At 38.8% G+C, this 17,637-nt stretch overlaps 5 protein-coding genes across 5 annotated transcripts; 3 read left to right on the top strand and 2 right to left on the bottom strand.

The window, feature by feature from the left end:
• Positions 1–657: 657 nt before the first annotated feature.
• CBG21597 lies at positions 658–12,950 on the bottom strand (the record flags this gene model as incomplete). Its single annotated transcript, XM_002632626.1, has 11 exons — positions 658–711; positions 1,341–1,791; positions 2,542–2,896; positions 2,949–3,123; positions 4,214–4,904; positions 5,302–5,833; positions 9,785–9,944; positions 11,511–12,177; positions 12,232–12,484; positions 12,673–12,762; positions 12,809–12,950. The coding sequence occupies 11 exons, from the start codon at positions 12,948–12,950 to the stop codon at positions 658–660; spliced, it is 3,570 nt and encodes a 1,189-aa protein (XP_002632672.1).
• On the top strand, positions 6,554–7,016 carry CBG26248 (the record flags this gene model as incomplete). The annotated part of the gene is made up of 2 exons (XM_045244880.1): positions 6,554–6,659; positions 6,841–7,016. The coding sequence occupies 2 exons, from the start codon at positions 6,554–6,556 to the stop codon at positions 7,014–7,016; spliced, it is 282 nt and encodes a 93-aa protein (XP_045100457.1).
• CBG26247 lies at positions 9,223–10,617 on the top strand (the record flags this gene model as incomplete). Its single annotated transcript, XM_045244879.1, has 2 exons — positions 9,223–9,621; positions 10,570–10,617. 2 exons carry the CDS (start codon positions 9,223–9,225, stop codon positions 10,615–10,617), a joined length of 447 nt encoding a protein of 148 aa, XP_045100456.1.
• Positions 12,951–13,664: 714 nt separating the features above from the next.
• On the bottom strand, positions 13,665–15,247 carry CBG21596 (the record flags this gene model as incomplete). The annotated part of the gene is made up of 4 exons (XM_002632625.1): positions 13,665–13,790; positions 13,841–14,588; positions 14,638–14,935; positions 15,055–15,247. 4 exons carry the CDS (start codon positions 15,245–15,247, stop codon positions 13,665–13,667), a joined length of 1,365 nt encoding a protein of 454 aa, XP_002632671.1.
• A 1,198-nt stretch (positions 15,248–16,445) lies between these two features.
• CBG21595 lies at positions 16,446–16,864 on the top strand (the record flags this gene model as incomplete). Its single annotated transcript, XM_002632624.1, has 2 exons — positions 16,446–16,712; positions 16,799–16,864. Coding segments are annotated over 2 exons (333 nt in total), but the record flags the coding sequence as incomplete, so codon positions are not given.
• Between the last annotated feature and the right edge of the window lie 773 nt (positions 16,865–17,637).

Here is a 17,637-nt window from a genome sequence, read left to right as displayed (position 1 = left end):
AAAAAGCTTTGATTGAAATTTTTTCAAACAAAACTACTTTTTCCGTCGAAATTTTGAAGTTTGGATTTCTAGGCCACCAAATGAAATTCTCGGCCGTCATGAACTTTCCTATGTAATTGGCATAAAAAAGTATTAAAGGAGGCCAGACAGCAAAAAAAAAGTTTTCCTGATATTTTGCATAGAGAACCCCCATGAGGGGTTGAACTCATGACAGGCAGCTCAGGGGTACAGCGCCGCTGCCGGCTGAGCTACGGGGGGCGCAAAGGCGCCTGACGACCGATGGTTTACATAAGCGCGGCGCGATTTCGGCCCCCGGACTGCCCCCGAAATTTTTGCTGTCTCGCCTCCTTTAACGTTTCTAAATTCTGATGGTATCATCACTACGGAATAATATTTCAAACTATACGCAAATTTTGAAACAGGAATTTCAGATTTAAAAAAACAGTATTTTTTTGAAAAGACTTTGAATGCTGGACAAAAATTATGAGGACATCTGGACCGCGAAAAAATCGCAAACACACAAAAAAATCGAGGTTTATAGCAATTTTTAAAAACAGACAAAAAATAAAAAATAAAATTACAACGAAAATTGAAGAAAAGAAAAAGTTTGAAACTCCAAAAAATAACCAATCAATTAATTATAAATACCATTGCCGTCTACATCTCAACTGCTCCATTGGAACATTCGTGAACACTTCTGGCTTTCGATTTCTCGGATAAACAAGAGCAAGATGGATTTCGTGTGGTTTGACCGCCATGCCAAGGACCGGAAAATACAATGTGCGGAAGTAGAGAAAATTGTATTCAGGTGGGATTTCTGGTTCAACCACTCGAAGGGGAATATGTAATATATGACTGCAGGCCGTCTGGATGAATGTTAAAATTTCGAATGGCTCCTTCACTTCGATGACGACTTTATCGTGTTGGCGTGGAAGGTGATCAGTGAATGTCTGAAATTTCAGATGGATATTTCTTGGAAATTTGTTCATTGAGATGTCCCCTCAAGATAACTTGGAATTTAAAGGGGGGAGGGGGGCAGGAGATTTTTCATAGTTTTTTTGTAGCTAGAGTATGCATTCTACCGTCACGGTGTACAACGCTTAATGTCACTCTGCGTACAGCTGTCGTCCTCGCCTTTATGTATGCAATCGGGCGTGCGCTTTCTCTTTGCCCGCGTGGCTCAGTCGGTAGCGGCGCCGCACCCTCAATCATCGCCCTCAAAAGTTCAACTCCTCGAGGGGCATCTTTGAACGGAATTTCGAGAACATTATTTTTTTCATGTCCCCCCACCTTCAAGCAAATTTTCCCCTAAAACCCCATTAAAACGATTCAAAACTAACCGCAATAATGTCTAAAATCGGACCAATCGTCAGCTTCGTAATTCCAATATAAGCCAAGTGAAATAAAGTTTCCCACCCAAGCACCATCTTGACATTCTTCGTATCCAGCATAGTCAGTCTTCTCCAATGCCCAGTTTCCAGTACAGGCCGCATAGGCGAAAATTCTCCAGGGTTCTGATAATTGGGCTCATTGACAATATATTTCGAAGAAATCGAATCGCAGCGAATTCCGAATTCTCTGTGATTCACCGTTTCTATTGTTAACTTTCGAAGGACTCCTGGATTCAGACACTTGAACACTGATAGCAAACAAGTCGTGTCGTGGATCAAGGATCGATCGAATCCGAAAAGCTTTATTCTCAATTCCACAACTCTCAAAGTCAAATGATAATCTCTCAGAGTCTTCTCAAACAAATCCAAGAAGGCGTCAAGTCCCACAAGCTCCAGTCGACTACACATGTCGATTGTTTCAATTTAAATGAACAAGCATCCAATTTTGAACGCCGTCTCGCATAACAAAAAACACAAATCTCTCGCTGCATCCGTTTCGCAATCCATAATATTCGCCAACACTTTCCATAATTATTGGGTTTATTCTTCGGAAGTATAGTCTGCAAGAAAGTACCGTATCCCGTGTATGTTTGTTGAGCTACGCGGTTACAGCTACAGTACCGGTCAATAAGACATACAAAACGCCTTTTTCAGTTGATTTTCGGCCATTTCGACCATTTTTAAAAGTATGGAGCTCGTATGTCTAGTGCATGATTTCTGTGAAAACTTGGGAGGGTGTGAAACAGACCTAGAAGAAAATTTTGCATTTACAGAATTTCTTCAAAATTCCTATTTTTCAGCTGTTTGTCGATTTCTGAACAATACCCTTTTTCACGTTTTCAGTCCAAAAACGGGAAAAAATAGGTGTCTTCCAGAAATCGGGAAATAACTGGAAAACTAGAATTTTAAAAAAATTCTGTAAATGTAAAATTCAATCTTGGTCAGTTTTAGACGCTCCAAAATTTTCAAAGGGATTGCAAGCTTGAGAGCTGAGCTCCAGACTTCTGAAAATGGTCGAAATGGCTAAATATCAACTGAAAATTATGTTTTTGTTCATCTTGTGGACTGGTACATGGTCGCCGCCTAGACTTTTTAGCGTATATGAATGGGATACGGTAAATACACAAGACTACAGAAAAATCCTACTCACGCCTTGTAAATATCATAAAACTTCAAAATCCGCGTCTCTCTGTTGTTCTCCCTTCTCATAACATTCTCGGCCAATTTTCTCATCTTTCTTCTCACAAATCTTACTGTATAGACTACAGTATCATCATCCGCAAATTCCGCATTCTCTTCCTCATTCTCCGACACCTCTTCCTCGTCTTCAACGTCATCATCATTGGATTCTTCCTCGTCAGATTCACTCTCCTCTTCTTCTTCTTCTGGCTGCACTTCGGAGCCGTCAGGATTCAGGGGCCTTCGAAAAAGCGTTCCTTCACGGCGTCGCTGCTTGTATTCTTCTTTTTGTCGTCTCAATTCTAATCTTTCAGCTTTCGCCAGCGCTGAAAATCAATTTTTAGATATTCAGACAAAGATCCTAAAAATCCTGAATACCTTCGTTTCTAAGTCTCTGTTCCAATCCGTCATGTCTTCTGATAAAGTCCCAAACAACGCGATGAGCTTGTCGAAACGTGTGAAGCGATTTGAACTCTTTTCTGATGATTTTGCTGACCTCATTTGTCAATTCTTCGTTGGTTAATTCTTGTGGAGCTGCCATGAGGAGGCGGGGCTGAAAATTTTGAGGATTTTGAGAGTATTGGAAGCGCAAAAACGACCTAGAAAGCTGAAAAAAAAACCAGAAAATCGATATTCAACAAAATCAAAAACAACAAAAAACTGCGCGCTCGCTGGATAGGGGTAGATCAAATTTTGAAATAGATCAAAAAGTTTATTATCACATATCAATTTTTAAAATAAGACAAAATTAGATGAGAATACAAAAAATAGAACAGTTACAAATAATTAGTTGAACTTTAATTAAGCTTTAATTAGTCCCTAATTACCTAAACATGACAAAAACTCTGTTTGGCATCACTTCAATAAACATAGCCTCCCGGCGATAATTTCTTCTTGGAAATCCATGTAAATTGATGAAAAAACGGTGTCTCGCATAGTGTTGAAATTCGATATTGATTGGGATTTTTGAGTAAATTATGCAGTTGGAGCATCTTTTCGTTTTCCTTGTGTTCAATCCTTTCATGTACTGAAATTTTGGAAAATTAGGACTTTTTATTTGAGTTTCGTTATCTCGGTTCCTATGAGAGATATCGAGAAGATGTCAACAGATAAAATGTTGGTGAAAATGTGATTAACATTTTATCAGTTGAAAAATTTTGAATATCTTTTTGAGAACCGAGATTCTGATAGGGGTCCAAAATCTTAGAATCTCAGAATCTCAGAATCTCAGAATCCTTCAGAATCTCAGAATCTCAGAATCTCAGAATTTCAGAATCCTTCAGAATCTCAGAATCTCAGAATCTCAGAATCTCAGAATCTCAGAATCTCAGAATCTCAGAATCTCAGAACCTCAGAATCTCAGAATCTCAGAATCTCAGAATCTCAGAATCTCAGAATCTCAGAATCTCAGAACCTCAGAATCTCAGAATCTCAGAATCTCAGAACCTCAAAATCCTTCAGAATCTCAGAATCCTTCAGAATCCTTCAGAATCTCAGAATTTCAGAATCTCAGAATCTCAGAATCTCAGAATCTCAGAACATCAGAACCTCAGAATCTCAGAAGCTCAGAATCTCAGAATCTCAGAATCTCAGAATCTCTGAACCTCAGAATTTACCTTTGAAATCTCGATTACATCCTTAACTTTCAATTCCCAATACTCCACACTGTTAAATGTCAAAAGTGTCTTCATATAACCCGAAAATGAAATCTGTGGATCATTGACAACCAACTGCTTCGGCTCTCTCCATTGCTCCAGTTGAATAATCGATTCGAATGACAAAGCCGGCAATTCCCTAGTCTCCAAATGAGAACTATCCCAGACGCTGAGCTCGATTACATAGGGATTTGGCACAATATCCCTATGGACATCTGCTGGCACTCTTTCCGACCATCTGATATGACTTATCATATATTCCAAGTGTTTCGGTTGGCTCAGCATCGATTTCTCCACTTTTGCATACGTCTTCATTTTAAAAGTGTGAGACAAGCTAATAGGATCCATTGGGTAGGCCTCTAGTTTTTTGAAAAATGCAGTAAATGGATAAATTTTCAAATTCCATCCGTTATATTCCTCAAAATCGATTTCCAACTTGTAGAGCTCTCGTCTGGTAGCTCTAATAAAATCACGGGCGGCCAATTCTTGATATTTGCGATTATCGACAAATCTGACGTCTCCTTGATACCAAAGCCATGTTCCTCCGTTTCCACGCCAGTATTCCATTTGGTATCTTTTGACGATGTCCTGAGGATCCATGTTTCTCAATGGGCAAAGCTCAAGTTTCACTTTTCCATATGTTATTGCAACTTTCACAGTGTTTGGTATATCGGCGAGCCTGAAAAATTGTAGGTAATGTAGAACTGGTTCCAAAACGTCTGGTTGTGAAATAGTCATTTGGGAAATGATCAGTTTTAAAATATCCGGATAAAATATATATCTAAAACTTCTATTTTTGAAATAACAGACTCTAAAACATCCTATTGAAAATCAATGGTTCTAAAACGTCCGGTTACAAAATGGTATGTTTTAAAATGTCTCATTTCAAGTTCTAAAACTTCAAGTTCTAAAACTTCTAATTGCAAAATTATTAGTTCTGAAACGTCTGGTTGCAAAATAGTCAGTTGCAAAATGGTAAGTTAAGTAATCGTTGGCTTCAAACGACCGATGGATTATCAACCCAACAAAAATTGGGAAATTTTGGAAATCTAAGAATCCATAAAATTCCAACTCACATCACTAACGAATTCGAAGAATTCTTAACTTCAGACTTCATCATCCGGCTACTGTATCTAAATTGCTTCTCATCAAATCTTGTCACATGTCCCTTTAAATACATGAACTTCTGGTTCACCGTTCTGAGCTCAATCCCATTTTCATACTCATCCTCTTTATCATGTTCCATAGTTTCATCGTCCGAATCCGCTTCATTATAATTCTTCTTCGGAGGGTAGACCTCATCCTCTGATTTTGTCCTTTTTAAAGGTCCAGGTGTTGAATCCCACCGCGGACCGTAAACACTGTTCGGATCAAAACTGAATGATTCTCTGGAGTGTGGAGTGTCCACACATCCTTCGTATCCTGCTGATGACACTTCTGATTCTTCAGGCGATGGAGGAGGATCGGGAACTTCTTGGGAATCAATCATTTGACAGAGATTACTGTGAGCTTGGCGAGCGGAATTTTGTTTTAGATATTCGTAATGAAGCAAGATTTCTCGTTCTTCATCGCTGGTGAGGAACTCGGGGGACGGCATTTTTGGATTTGCTGAAAAAAAGAGATGAAAGTCTGAAAAAGAGTCTTTTGGTGTGTTGAAAAAAAAAGAGAACTCAATTTTCACGAAAATCAATTTTTATGAAAGAAAACAGGAAAAAACCGCCAGTGATCTTTCGGGTAGATCAAAAAAGTTTTTAGATCAAAATCCTTCAGAATCTCAAAATCGCAGAATCTCAGAATCTCAGAATCTCAGAATCCTTCAGAATCCTTCAGAATCTCAGAATCCTCCAGAATCTCGGAATCATTCAGAATCTCAGAATTCTTCAGAATCTCAGAGTCCTTCAGAATCTCAGAAACTCTGAATCTTTCAGAATCTCAGAATCCTTCAGAATTTCAGAGTCCTTCAGAATCTCAGAAACTCAAAATCTTTCAGAATCTCAGAATCTCCGAAACTCTGAATCTTTCGGAATCTCAGAATCCTTCAGAATCTCAGAATCTCAGAATCTCAGAATCTCAGAATCTCAGAATCTCAGAATCTTAGAATTCCAAATCTTCAGAATTTCAAAATCTCAGAATCTCAAAATCTTAAAAATCTCAGATTCCTTCGAAATTTCTAAATTTTCAGATCAATTTTGAAATTTTTGATCTACTTGAAATTTCAACCCGCGCTTTTTTTTTCGAATTTCGGTTTTTGTCGTTGTCATTCATTTTTCATCGATTTTCTTCAAACTTTTTCAAATTTCAGCCCAATTCTAATTTTTCAGCCCAAAAATGTCGGACTACAAAACGTTCGAATCGTTTCTTCGACGCTATTTTGATAGCGGACGCTCCTGTGTCCAAGCTCGTGATAATTGGATCAAGAAAATGAAGGATATAGGTAAGTTTGAAGTCCATTATCTCAATTTCTGTGATAGCTATCAAAAACTTGTTAACTACAAAAATTTTGGTGATTTTATGATAAAAACTTTATCGCTTGACAGAATTTTGATACTTCTCATAGGAATCGAGATAATTGAGCTCAAAGTTCAAATCAAGGTAGTATTTATGGTTATTTTCAGAAGCAAGCCAGCCCGGAACATCTAGACAATCTGAAAACCGAAAAGTATCGGAATCCTCCGAATCTTCTGGATTCTCAGTTTGCAGTGGTTTTCCAGCTAGACGTGACTCGTATGAAGAATATGAGGAACCAGTTGTTAATATATTTGATGACGAATTTGAACAGCCTGATCCATAAATTTCTGCTAGCAATTCGATTATAATCCCAAATAACACGGATCCGACAGAATCTGAAATCGATGAAATTGAGGTGAAAAAGAAGAAGAAGAACCAAAAGAAGAAGAAAAATAAGATGAAGAAAAACAAGAACAAAAAGAAGAAAAAAGTGGAAAAAGAAGACGAAGGAATGGACTTTGATCCATATGCAGTACCTCTTCAGAATATTATAAGGATTTTCGAAAAGTTCGCAAAGCAAGAGTTTGCTCAGGTTAGAAGCAGAGTGCATTCTGGAAACAAACGAGTGAACATTGAAAATTATATTTTGAGACTGTGAGTAAAAAAGTTATACTTTTTGAGATATGAGTTCTAAAAGATATCGAGTCGCTTACCGTAGTTTCTCTAATACATAGGAACCAGGCCTGTGCGGCAACAAATTGCCGATTGCCGAAATTGCCGAAATTGCCGAATTTTTGTTGCCGGTTTGCCGTTGCCGAAATCGGCAACGAAGAAAAAGTTGCCGAATTGCCGTTGCCGATTTCGGCAAAAAAATTTCGGCAACTGAAATTTTTATGAATTTAGAGATTTTCACAACTTTTTTAGTCAAAAAAATGATTTCGAAATTCGAAAAATCAAATTTTGAACACCATCATCCCTCAGAGTGAATTTTAAAGGAAATGTGTCCCAATAATCATCAAAAATATTTGCATCGGATCTAAAAATGGGCTTCAAATTTGTGAGCATAAGAGAAAAATAAATATCATGAGTCACAACTCATCAAAAAAATTATCTAATCTGTCTCAAATCTCTAGGAAAGGTGTGTCGTGAGTTGCCTAACAAGTTGAGCGCACTATTTTCAAAACTCACAATCGGAACAAATATTTTCAACCATTGGAATACCCTCTATTGCTAAAGAGAAATAGTTTGCATAAAAAATGTGGTCTTGAGTTGCCAATTTTTGTAATTACTTCTTTAAGGAACTTATGAAACACATTTTCTGTAGTTCTGAGCCGGATAGAAGCATTTTCAGGTGAGTTACGTAACGATTTTACTAAAAAAAGACGCAAAACTTTTGTTGCCGAAATTGCCGAAACTTTTTTTCGGCAATTGCCGAGTTGCCGAACGTTGCCGAAAAGTATTCGGCAAATTGCCGAGTTGCCGAATTGCCGAAAAAATTTTGTTGCCGCAAAGGCCTGATGGAACATCACATAATGGAACCCACATAATATGTGACCTTTGAGCTCAAATGTCTTCTTTCTACGAGAGATATCAAAAGTTTGTCAACTAATAAAATATTTTTCAATATTTTTCATCCGAAATCAATGCACGTTGCGGCCGAGAAAACAACGGTGGGCGGAGCTTAGCTCCCACAGAGAGAACCTTACTGTATTTTTCAAATTATTGCACGCGCCTTTAATACAGTACCTCAACACTTATCGAATTTTCTCAAATTTCTCTCACTTTTTCGCTTGTTTCTGTCTAATTTTGTGTAATTCTTATAAATCTTTAATTTATTTTTCTTATAAAATAGAAAAAAAACAGCCGAATAGGGCCCAAAAAAAAACCTCCGAGGTACGGTATTCAAAGGCGCATGCATCAATTTGTTCTTTCGACGATGTGATTTTGAGTAAATTTTCGGCCGCAACGTGCATTGATTTCGGACGAGAGTAATATCACCGACGTTTTATCAGTTAACATATTTTCAATATCTTTCACAGAAATCGATAAAATTGAGCTCTAAGAGCATGTATATGATGGGCTTCTATAACTAGCGAACTCAATCTTTGAGCGTCTGTATCTCGGAAACGACATTAGCAAGGTAAACATCTTCAATTAACAAAATGTGTGAAATTATATTTTGCTCGATTTTATTGTTGACAACTTGTTAACACCTAATTTGATTTTTGAGATATAAACTCCGAATCTTTTCAGCCTCTACCTTCGTCGAATCTCGTATAAATGCCGAACTCTTGCGGACCGATTTGAAATTGCCAACAAATATCTGGATTTTACAATTGGTTTAAACAAGATTAACATCAAGCTACGCACTAAATCATTGGATTACTGTAGCCGCACATTAGGCGATCAATTCGTTTGCGAAATTCAAGATGGAACCTTGATGACCAAATCCTATCAGACTGTGGCAGTCTCCGATTTATGCTATCTAATCCAACGACGTGCTGATAAACTGATAGCTTTAGGATTCATGGTGGCTTCAGACGACACAGATGGATTTGATCCGGATCTTTCAATCTACTGGAAAAATTTGGCGATTCTTTGAACATTTAAGCAAAACATCGAGAGGAAAAATTAAGGTTGGAGCGTTACGGTTCACATTTGTATCTCGTCCATCGGATTTGGAAGATTTTCAAATTCATTCAGTGCTGCAGTATATTAAGCCAAAAGTCCTGTGGCAATTCAATTTGCGAGTTTGGCAAACAGATCGAGAAGGATATTCTAGTACGTATAAAATCCCAGAATCGGTCTTCAACTCTGAGCAATGGCAACGAGCTACTGTGTTGTACGTTGATAAAAATATCATTAATCAATGGAAACAATATCGTCGTTTTTCGGGGGTCAGTGTTGAGAGGCCATTTGAGATGCAGGATTATGTGCAGATCATTAATGTAAGAAGTGGAAACATAAATTTTTATGAAGTTTACATTTTAAGGCCTTTGTGGATCACCCAGTGAAAATGCCTCTCGGCATTTACATGCCTCGCAAAAGGTGCGACCGCGTTCCAATTCTTTGATGTCGAACATCCGCGATTACAAGTTACACAGAACCGACTTATAGGTCTAATGCCCGGCCCAGTCGGCCAAGCAAGGCCAGCCGAGCCAGTCGAAGCCGAACTTCCTGATTCATCATAATCCGGATTCTCCCAAGGTGGCTCTGGGGCGGAATCGGTAAAATCTGACGAACCCGTGGAAAGAGAAGAAGAGGATATTGACTCGGAAGAAGAAAACATTCTATGTCGAGCAACGATAAAAACGAGAAAGCAGAACTATAGTGAAGTCACTTGTCGGGATTCGAATTGTATCTTTTTCAAAATACTCCCTCAGTGAGAACTGACTACTGTACTATTTATGATTTATCCCTTGTAACATTGAATTTCACCTGTACATGATTTTGAGAATCATTTTTTTCATTTCCCAAATGAATGTTTATTCTGCGAGGCGGTTAAAACTTTTGGAATGCTTACGATTCTAGATTTCAAGCTGACAAGTGAGATTTTTTCCTATATATGACTTTTTGAAGACGACCAGGAAGTTCAGTAGGACCAGGGAGTCTAGAAGGACTCCAAGGATTTAAGTGACCTCAAGGACCCCAAGGATGCCAGGGACCCTAGGCACCTCAGGCACTCCAAGGGCCTCAAAGATATGAGAGGCGTCATGAACCCCCAAAGACGCCAAGGATCCCATAGTCTCCAAGAACACCATAGCTCCCACTAGCCCCGGAGACACCAAGGGCTCCAAGGACACAAGGAACCTCAAGCACCTCGAGGACCGCAAAAATCCCAGGTATCCCAGGAACCTCAGAGGCCTCAAGGATCTCAGGGACCTTTAGAACACCAGAGTCTCTGGAGGACGATCGGGCGGATCAGAAGCATTGGAAGAATCTAAACCACCCGTAGAAGGAGAAGAAGATTATGGCTACTGACTCGGTTGACACCAGTTTCCTAAACCAGACCAATTTCATTCATATCTAGCAAAACAACCAAAAATAAAATACAAAATATTCAAGATAACAAATTTCCCAGTTAAAAATCATTCCGTATTAATCGGTCAATTCTTCTAGTTCTCATAGTGACCTGAATTCGGTTCGAATCGAGTTTAACATCATATACACGTCCATCGTCAGAGACTCTCTCAAATTCCAATGGAAAGTTCGCATTGAGATTGATTATTCCGTTTTTGGTAAGCTCATCTTTCATATCGCCAAAATGGAATTCGTTTTTCGAGATTATGGTTAATGGTTGGTCGGATTTCAGCGCCTGGAATTATGAGCAATGAAACAATTAGTACATGAGTTTTGACCCATTTTATATCGGTTCCCATAAAAGTTATCAAAAATTTGTCAATTAATAAAATTTTGGTTATAATCTGATTAGTATTTTATCAGTTGACAAAGTTTTGGTAGCTTTTACAGGAACCGAGATAAATCGGTTTGAATTGCTAGGTTCCCTATATTGACTCGTCAACCGGACGAACTATTGAATGGCGCACAACTCAGCTCAAACTTAAAGTTCCTTTTTGAATCAAAATGTAAAATGTAGTCCTTAATAAGATCCACAGAAGGATATCAAATTCCAATCTGTTCAAATGTTGAGTTTTGAACCAAAAAGCGTGAGACAGCTATATTGCCCGAGTTCTATTAGAACTTTTGGTCCGGACATCTGAATTTGAATACAGTCGAAATATATACCAATTTGTAGATCTCAACAAGTTCTACATTTTGATTTTTCATTCGACCAAAATTTCCGAGTTCGGGGCGAGTTATGCGCAAAGAACCTTACCAATAGCGTATCCCACATGTCGATGCCATTCATCCATTCCACTCGAACCGTTTCAAAATGAACATAACTGTCCCATTCATGCAAAATTCTGTCTCCAATATCCAACTCTTTTGCTTGTTTCCATTGCTTCAATTCTACCATCTCCTTGTCATTGATGAAATATTTCGCAGCCCTTTTTGGTCTTCTCAATTTTATACACTCGACACCATCGAATTTTTTCACAAATTGGTTCAAATATCGATGCTCCCCGCCCAGTTCAGTAAGCATAAATGAGAACTTTCTGGCTTTAATCGATCTACAGTAAGCATTCATCAATCCCAAGAGAGTATTGTAAATGGAAACATCGAGGTCCTTTACGCGAACTTTTGGTTCATCCGCAATTTTCAGCGTCACCCTCTCCATCGTCGCACTGGTTACCAGAAGGAAATGAAAGTCGCAGGCGGCTTTATCTTGAAAATTTCCCTCATAATTGTCCAAACCGTTGGGGTGTTTCACTAGGGTTTTTCCTTGATTATCCTCATAGAATATGCTCATTCTGGTCCCATGAACATCATTAATTCGGATTTCTATATAATCCCAGCCAACGAGAAGTTTTAGCTTTTTGATTTTCAAGTAGCTCCACTCCACGTTCTCCCAACACTCATCGTTGATTCGTCTGTAGAGCATTCTGGAAAAAAGAAAAAAAAGAAAAAAAAAAATCAGAAATTTCCAAAAGCCTTACAGATCACAACAATCCTTGATATCCTTCACTACTCCATTCTCGTCTTTTTCAATTTCCTTCAATTTCTTCATGGCTAACTGCCCATACAGATTTCGAACTTTTTTCATTGGAATCGGGTCTTCAGAAAATCCAATAAACTCGACAGGATCGTAAAGGGCAAAGTAGTAATTCTCTTCGATTTCCTGGATTATCGATTTTTTTATTCTTCGCGGCGTCCGCTTTTTGAGCTCTTCCAACGAAAGAGAAGGTGACTCTGAAAAAATTTTTTGAGCCTAAAAGCTTGTGTACGCAGCCGACAGCGGTCGAAAAATCTGGGCCGCCATTGGACCACCGCTAGACCACCATTGGACCACCGCTAGACCGCCATTGGGCCGCCACTGGGCTTGACTAGTGGCGTAGAAAAAATAACGGGGAACATGCTTAAGTTCGAAAATAAAATACCTGAAATCACAAAATCCCCATAATAGCGTTTTTTGGCTGGTGAAACTTCTTCTCCCTCTGACGTTCTTGGACGCTTTCGATCAGATTTTTCTGGAAAGAAATTCTTAAATTTACAGATCATATTTTCAGCTCCTACCTTCAACAGCTTGTGCCAGTAGAAAATGAGCTCTCTCCATGGAGAATCGTTGCTCAAACTGATCCGTCAAAAAATCTTTGTACGTGATTTCTGTGCCAGGAATTTTCGTTTCCATGATTATGTCGTCATCGGAGTCAGTCATTCTGGACAATTCTGGGAATTGGAAAATTGAAAAAAAGACTTGGGGGGAAAACTGATAGTGAGAAAAAAAAGAAATGTGGTTCCAGAAGGATTTTCAAAAAAAAAACAAACAACATACAAAAAATGGCGGGTTGGAAAGTTTTGGGTAGATCAAAAAATAGTTTGCGAGTCTGGTAGAGCAAGGTGGCACATGTCATAGAACTGTGAAGTTACAGAATTCTGAAATTACAGAACTGTGGCGTATTAGAACGGAAACATCATAGAACTGCGACGTTATAAAACTGTAACGCATCAAAATCCAGTTGTTATTTTTATTTTCTAATTTCGAGAACACTCGTGAGGTGCAAGGTTTAATGCATCACCGTTTGTAACGTTACAATCCTGTTCTACTTCTGACAAATTAGAAAAAAGAGAAAAAAACTGTTTAAAAACTGTTAAAATATGCCAAAAACATCCAAATTTTCAAAGCTTTTGTAAAACAACATTTTAGGAGGTTAGTTCAATGTTTTATGGCTCAAACAAAATATTCAAAATAATCAAATCCTGGAAAAAGACAAATAGGTTACAGTAGAGGGTGAGTGGAGAACAAAGAAAGATCTCAGGTGTTAATTTTGTTGAATTGACGATTGAGACAGATACTTATAGTCCATATCAACCTTATTCGATTCAATGGTGATAACAATGAGAGTATCTTCATGATGGTCTCGAGTGAGTTTCAATGGAAAACCAAATTCAGGAGATTCGGGATCCTTGTCGAATGTTCCGAAGCACCCTTGAATGCCTCTTTCACATCTTCAATTCTCAATGGCTCTGTGAGAGTTATTGTGTAATTTCTCGAAACCTGGAAAATACAAAATTTCGAATCGAAACCTTTTAGGGGTGAAAACTCACACTTTGAGCCTTCTTCAAGTCTGCAGCCGTCATCGACAGCACTTTGATATTGCGGATTTCAAGAAGACTTATCCAGTACTTGCACATAAGTGGGTCACAAATATCAAGAGTTCTTGCATCTCTCCATTGTTCCAAACTTGACGCCACTGAATATCGAGGCCAATTTAGAATCACTGGGTCGTAGGATCCACTTGCAAGAACTTCTTTATCATCCCACATTCGAAGTACAAGATGACGAAGTTTTTGGGGCCACAGAACTTGTAGAAATTCATGGAAGTAGCTCTTTTTTGGTTCAAGATAATCATCTCCCCTGTTGAACATATACTTGAAATTTCTCACAAGGATCTTACGATCGCCAAGTCTTTCCTTGAACAGTTTAGCGATGACACCGAGAATCGACATATCTATGAATTGAGGAGGTTGTTGTTCAGATCGGTACTCCTCGAATTCGATGGAGATCTGATTAAGGAATTGTCCAGGGATTCTGAGGAAGAAGAAGAAGTCGACAGCTGCCATAATCTTGTAATGAGTCCCATCTTGGAAGAATGTGTTCTCAAACTCCATCAGATGTAAACCCTCTTCACTTCTTCCATATGTGATAGTTGTTTCATAATCTTCGTCCAACTTTCGGGAAATTTGTAGTTGAATTTTTTCAAAACCAATCACAAGTTTCAATTTCTCAAGTTTCAAATTTTCTAGTTTATCAGCCGCATCTCGACATTCTACGCTGGCCTTTCTGGCGTACAATCTGCAATTCGCTTTATTTTTCAAGCTCAAGAATAATTTCGAATACTCACAAGTCCACGTAGTAGCAAGCCTCATCATCCGGTTTTATATCTTCCAATGTATCGAGAGCATTTTTGACATACACTTTTTGAATATCTTCCATTTGAATATCCAAGTTCGGGTCCCGCTCAGGCATAGGGATTGGATCATAAATCTCTGGTGAATATTCCACCCGCTCTTGTTCAATTAATCCCTGATTTTCTGGTTTGAATTGATGATTTCTCAATGGTGGAGGAAGTGGGCGATCGAATGATGATCGGATTTGGGCAATTATAAGATCCGCAGAACCAGCCTCTTGTTCATCTTGTTCTGAAAATACAGTAACTTGCTTTAAATTATTTTTGGGGTAATACAACCGGGCCAGTGGTGGCTGGCCGCGGCCGACCGTAGCACGGCATTTTTGTACACCTAAAAATGCTACAAATTACCTTTTTTCAGTCCGATCTGCTCTAGAAGATACTCGTGAGCTTCTTTCATCGAACACCTTTTATAGTTGCATCTGCGAACGCACTGCTGCCATGTTTCACCGCTCAAAATCTTTTCATGCGGCAAAAGGTCCGATTCCATGGATGAGCCTGAAGATGAAGAAGGTGGCGGAGAGTCGGAATCTGAATCTGTCATCTGCAATTTGAAACGGTGAAACTTTTTTTTTTGGATTTTGCAGAAAAATCTAGAGAAAACGGAAGGAATTCGGAAGAAAAAAAGCATCGAGAAGGTTCTTCAAAGAAAAAAAAGTAAAAAACATCGCCGTTTGGGTAGATCAAAACTTTTTCAGGTTTCATGCAAGTCTGAAAACTGCGATTTTAGGATTTCTCGGAGAATGTTAGCTTGTCTGAATTTTTCAAAGCTTTTAGGATTTCAAATCGTTTTTAAACTTCTAAGTATTCTAAAGTTTCGTTTTCTTTTTGTTCTCTGGAATTCTGAATTTCAGAGTATGCTACTCGGTTGTGGCCTGCAACTTTAGGGCGAATACAGGGGTGGATGCGGCTTTAGAGCGTTATTTGGGCGGCTTTTAACAGGAAGCTCCTAGATCTGTGGCAGCTGCGCCGACCACCACCACCTTGGCGAATCTTGGGCGATGTTTGGGCGAATTTTAAAGGGAACGCGTGCTTCGCGTTGCGTGCACCAGAATTTCTTTTCGAAATCAAATTGTATTTCTTTTTTCTCCTATTTTAGTGTAATTCGTCTAATTTTCTTTGTCGTTTCTGTTCTAAAATGAAAAACCTTTTAGGCGGTAGTATCAAAAATTTGGTTTCGAATATAGGACTTTCACAAATTGGTTGGAAGTAAGGAATTCGAAATTAAAGTGAGGACATCTGAAAAAGAGAAGATGAATGGATTCGTCAGAATATCGAATTCCAGGTCGAAGAGACAACTTCGTAAGATACATAATTTTGTGAACGTATTTATGATGATTTTCAGAAGGAAGTTGGCAACACGTATTCTGGCAGAAAAAATTGATACTGGAATCCAAAGTTCACAAAAAGGTAAAAACATAGAAATGTGATTTGAAAAATTGTGAAACTTGTAGATCGTAATACATCTGATTGTGAGTATCATCGAAGATGAAACAGCTCACGCCCGGAACGACAATGCTCGTCGCTGCGCCGAGAGACCGCTGTGCCGTTTTGTAACCGAGAATACTACGATATGACTCGTCACTACGGTGTCAAACAAAGCAATCTGATTGCGTGGTAAGTGGGAGGAGATTTTTGGTTCGAAGAACCTGAGGATCGCTAGATCCCTAGATCCTTGGATCTTTAAACACCTAGATCCTTCGAAACCTAAATTCCAAATTCCAGCTTTGTCTTGATCAACGATCCAAACGAGAAGGACTCTCATTCGGCTCATCAATCCAATACGTCTGCGAACCGGACAGTCTAAACGGCGCCGACGGCAAGTACATCATCCACATGAACCCGATCGTTCTATAATAGTTCTTCGACTCATCAGTTCCATCTATCATGAGCTTCTGTACATGCCATCTGAGGGATCGGCGGTGTTCGAAAAGCAGATAGATGGCCAATATGCGTTGAACAAGAACATGAAGTTGGGTTTCTGTGCCAACTTCTCACCAGCGTGTCTTGTGTGATGATGTTCCGACTTTCATCTGACAGATCTCATTGGTAAGCGACAATAAAATCAATACAATTATCTTTGTTTTTTTTTCAGAGCACCCAAGTGACAACTACTGCCTACTCTACCCATATCATGATTCAATGCAAATCTAATAGATAATCTTTTTTTTTCTCTTTTTTTTGTTATTCTGTTCATTATTTTTCTTTCTTCTGTTAGCCATTGATTTTTCAAAATAAATCAAGTTTATGAAATTGATTTGGACAGAAATTTCAGATTATTTTAGAGCCTAGGGTCAGATTTAGTGTGAGTTACGCGAATCTTGAGCGTAGGTTTGGCGTCTTTTGAGCGGTCGCTGGGCGGCTTCTGCAGAAAACTAAAGCGACATCCGCCCTGCCACAGCTCAGAAGCCGCTTTAATCCAGCCCAAAAGTTGCGGGCAACAGCCGAGTAGTTTTTGCCTTTTCAACGTTACCTGATTGCTTCTCATTGGATTTTTTCAATAATAAAGAACACCTTTGCTACAGAAAATATTTTATTGAAAAATGCAAAATTAAACAAACCCGTAAGCATCCTTGGTTGAAGTGTTACTTTCTTCTACGATGACTCAAAAAGTAATTCTGAATAACAACAAATGGAAGATTCAATTCTTTGGCAAGACTTCTTTTGGTAACCGTAGTTGGACATTGGCACAATTGAAACACTGCTTCCAGGGTATTCTCTTGATATTCGGTGACTTTGGTACGAGTTTTCTTTTCTTCAGATTCCACGGGTTGCTTGTCCACCTTCTCCATCGTTTCCAGGTACCGTAAAACCTCTAATAGAACGACACCCGGATCGTCCACTTTGAGCCTATATATCTTATTTTCTGTGAAAGATATCAAAAAGTGGCTGACTAGTAAAATGGGGGATCCTCTAGAGTCGACCTGCAGGCAT

Source organism: Caenorhabditis briggsae (assembly GCF_000004555.2).
Source record: "Caenorhabditis briggsae complete genome, chrIV, whole genome shotgun sequence".
NCBI lineage: Eukaryota > Metazoa > Nematoda > Chromadorea > Rhabditida > Rhabditidae > Caenorhabditis > Caenorhabditis briggsae.
The sequence above is the reverse complement of the archived record's forward strand: the minus strand, read 5'-3'. Positions and strand labels throughout refer to the sequence as shown.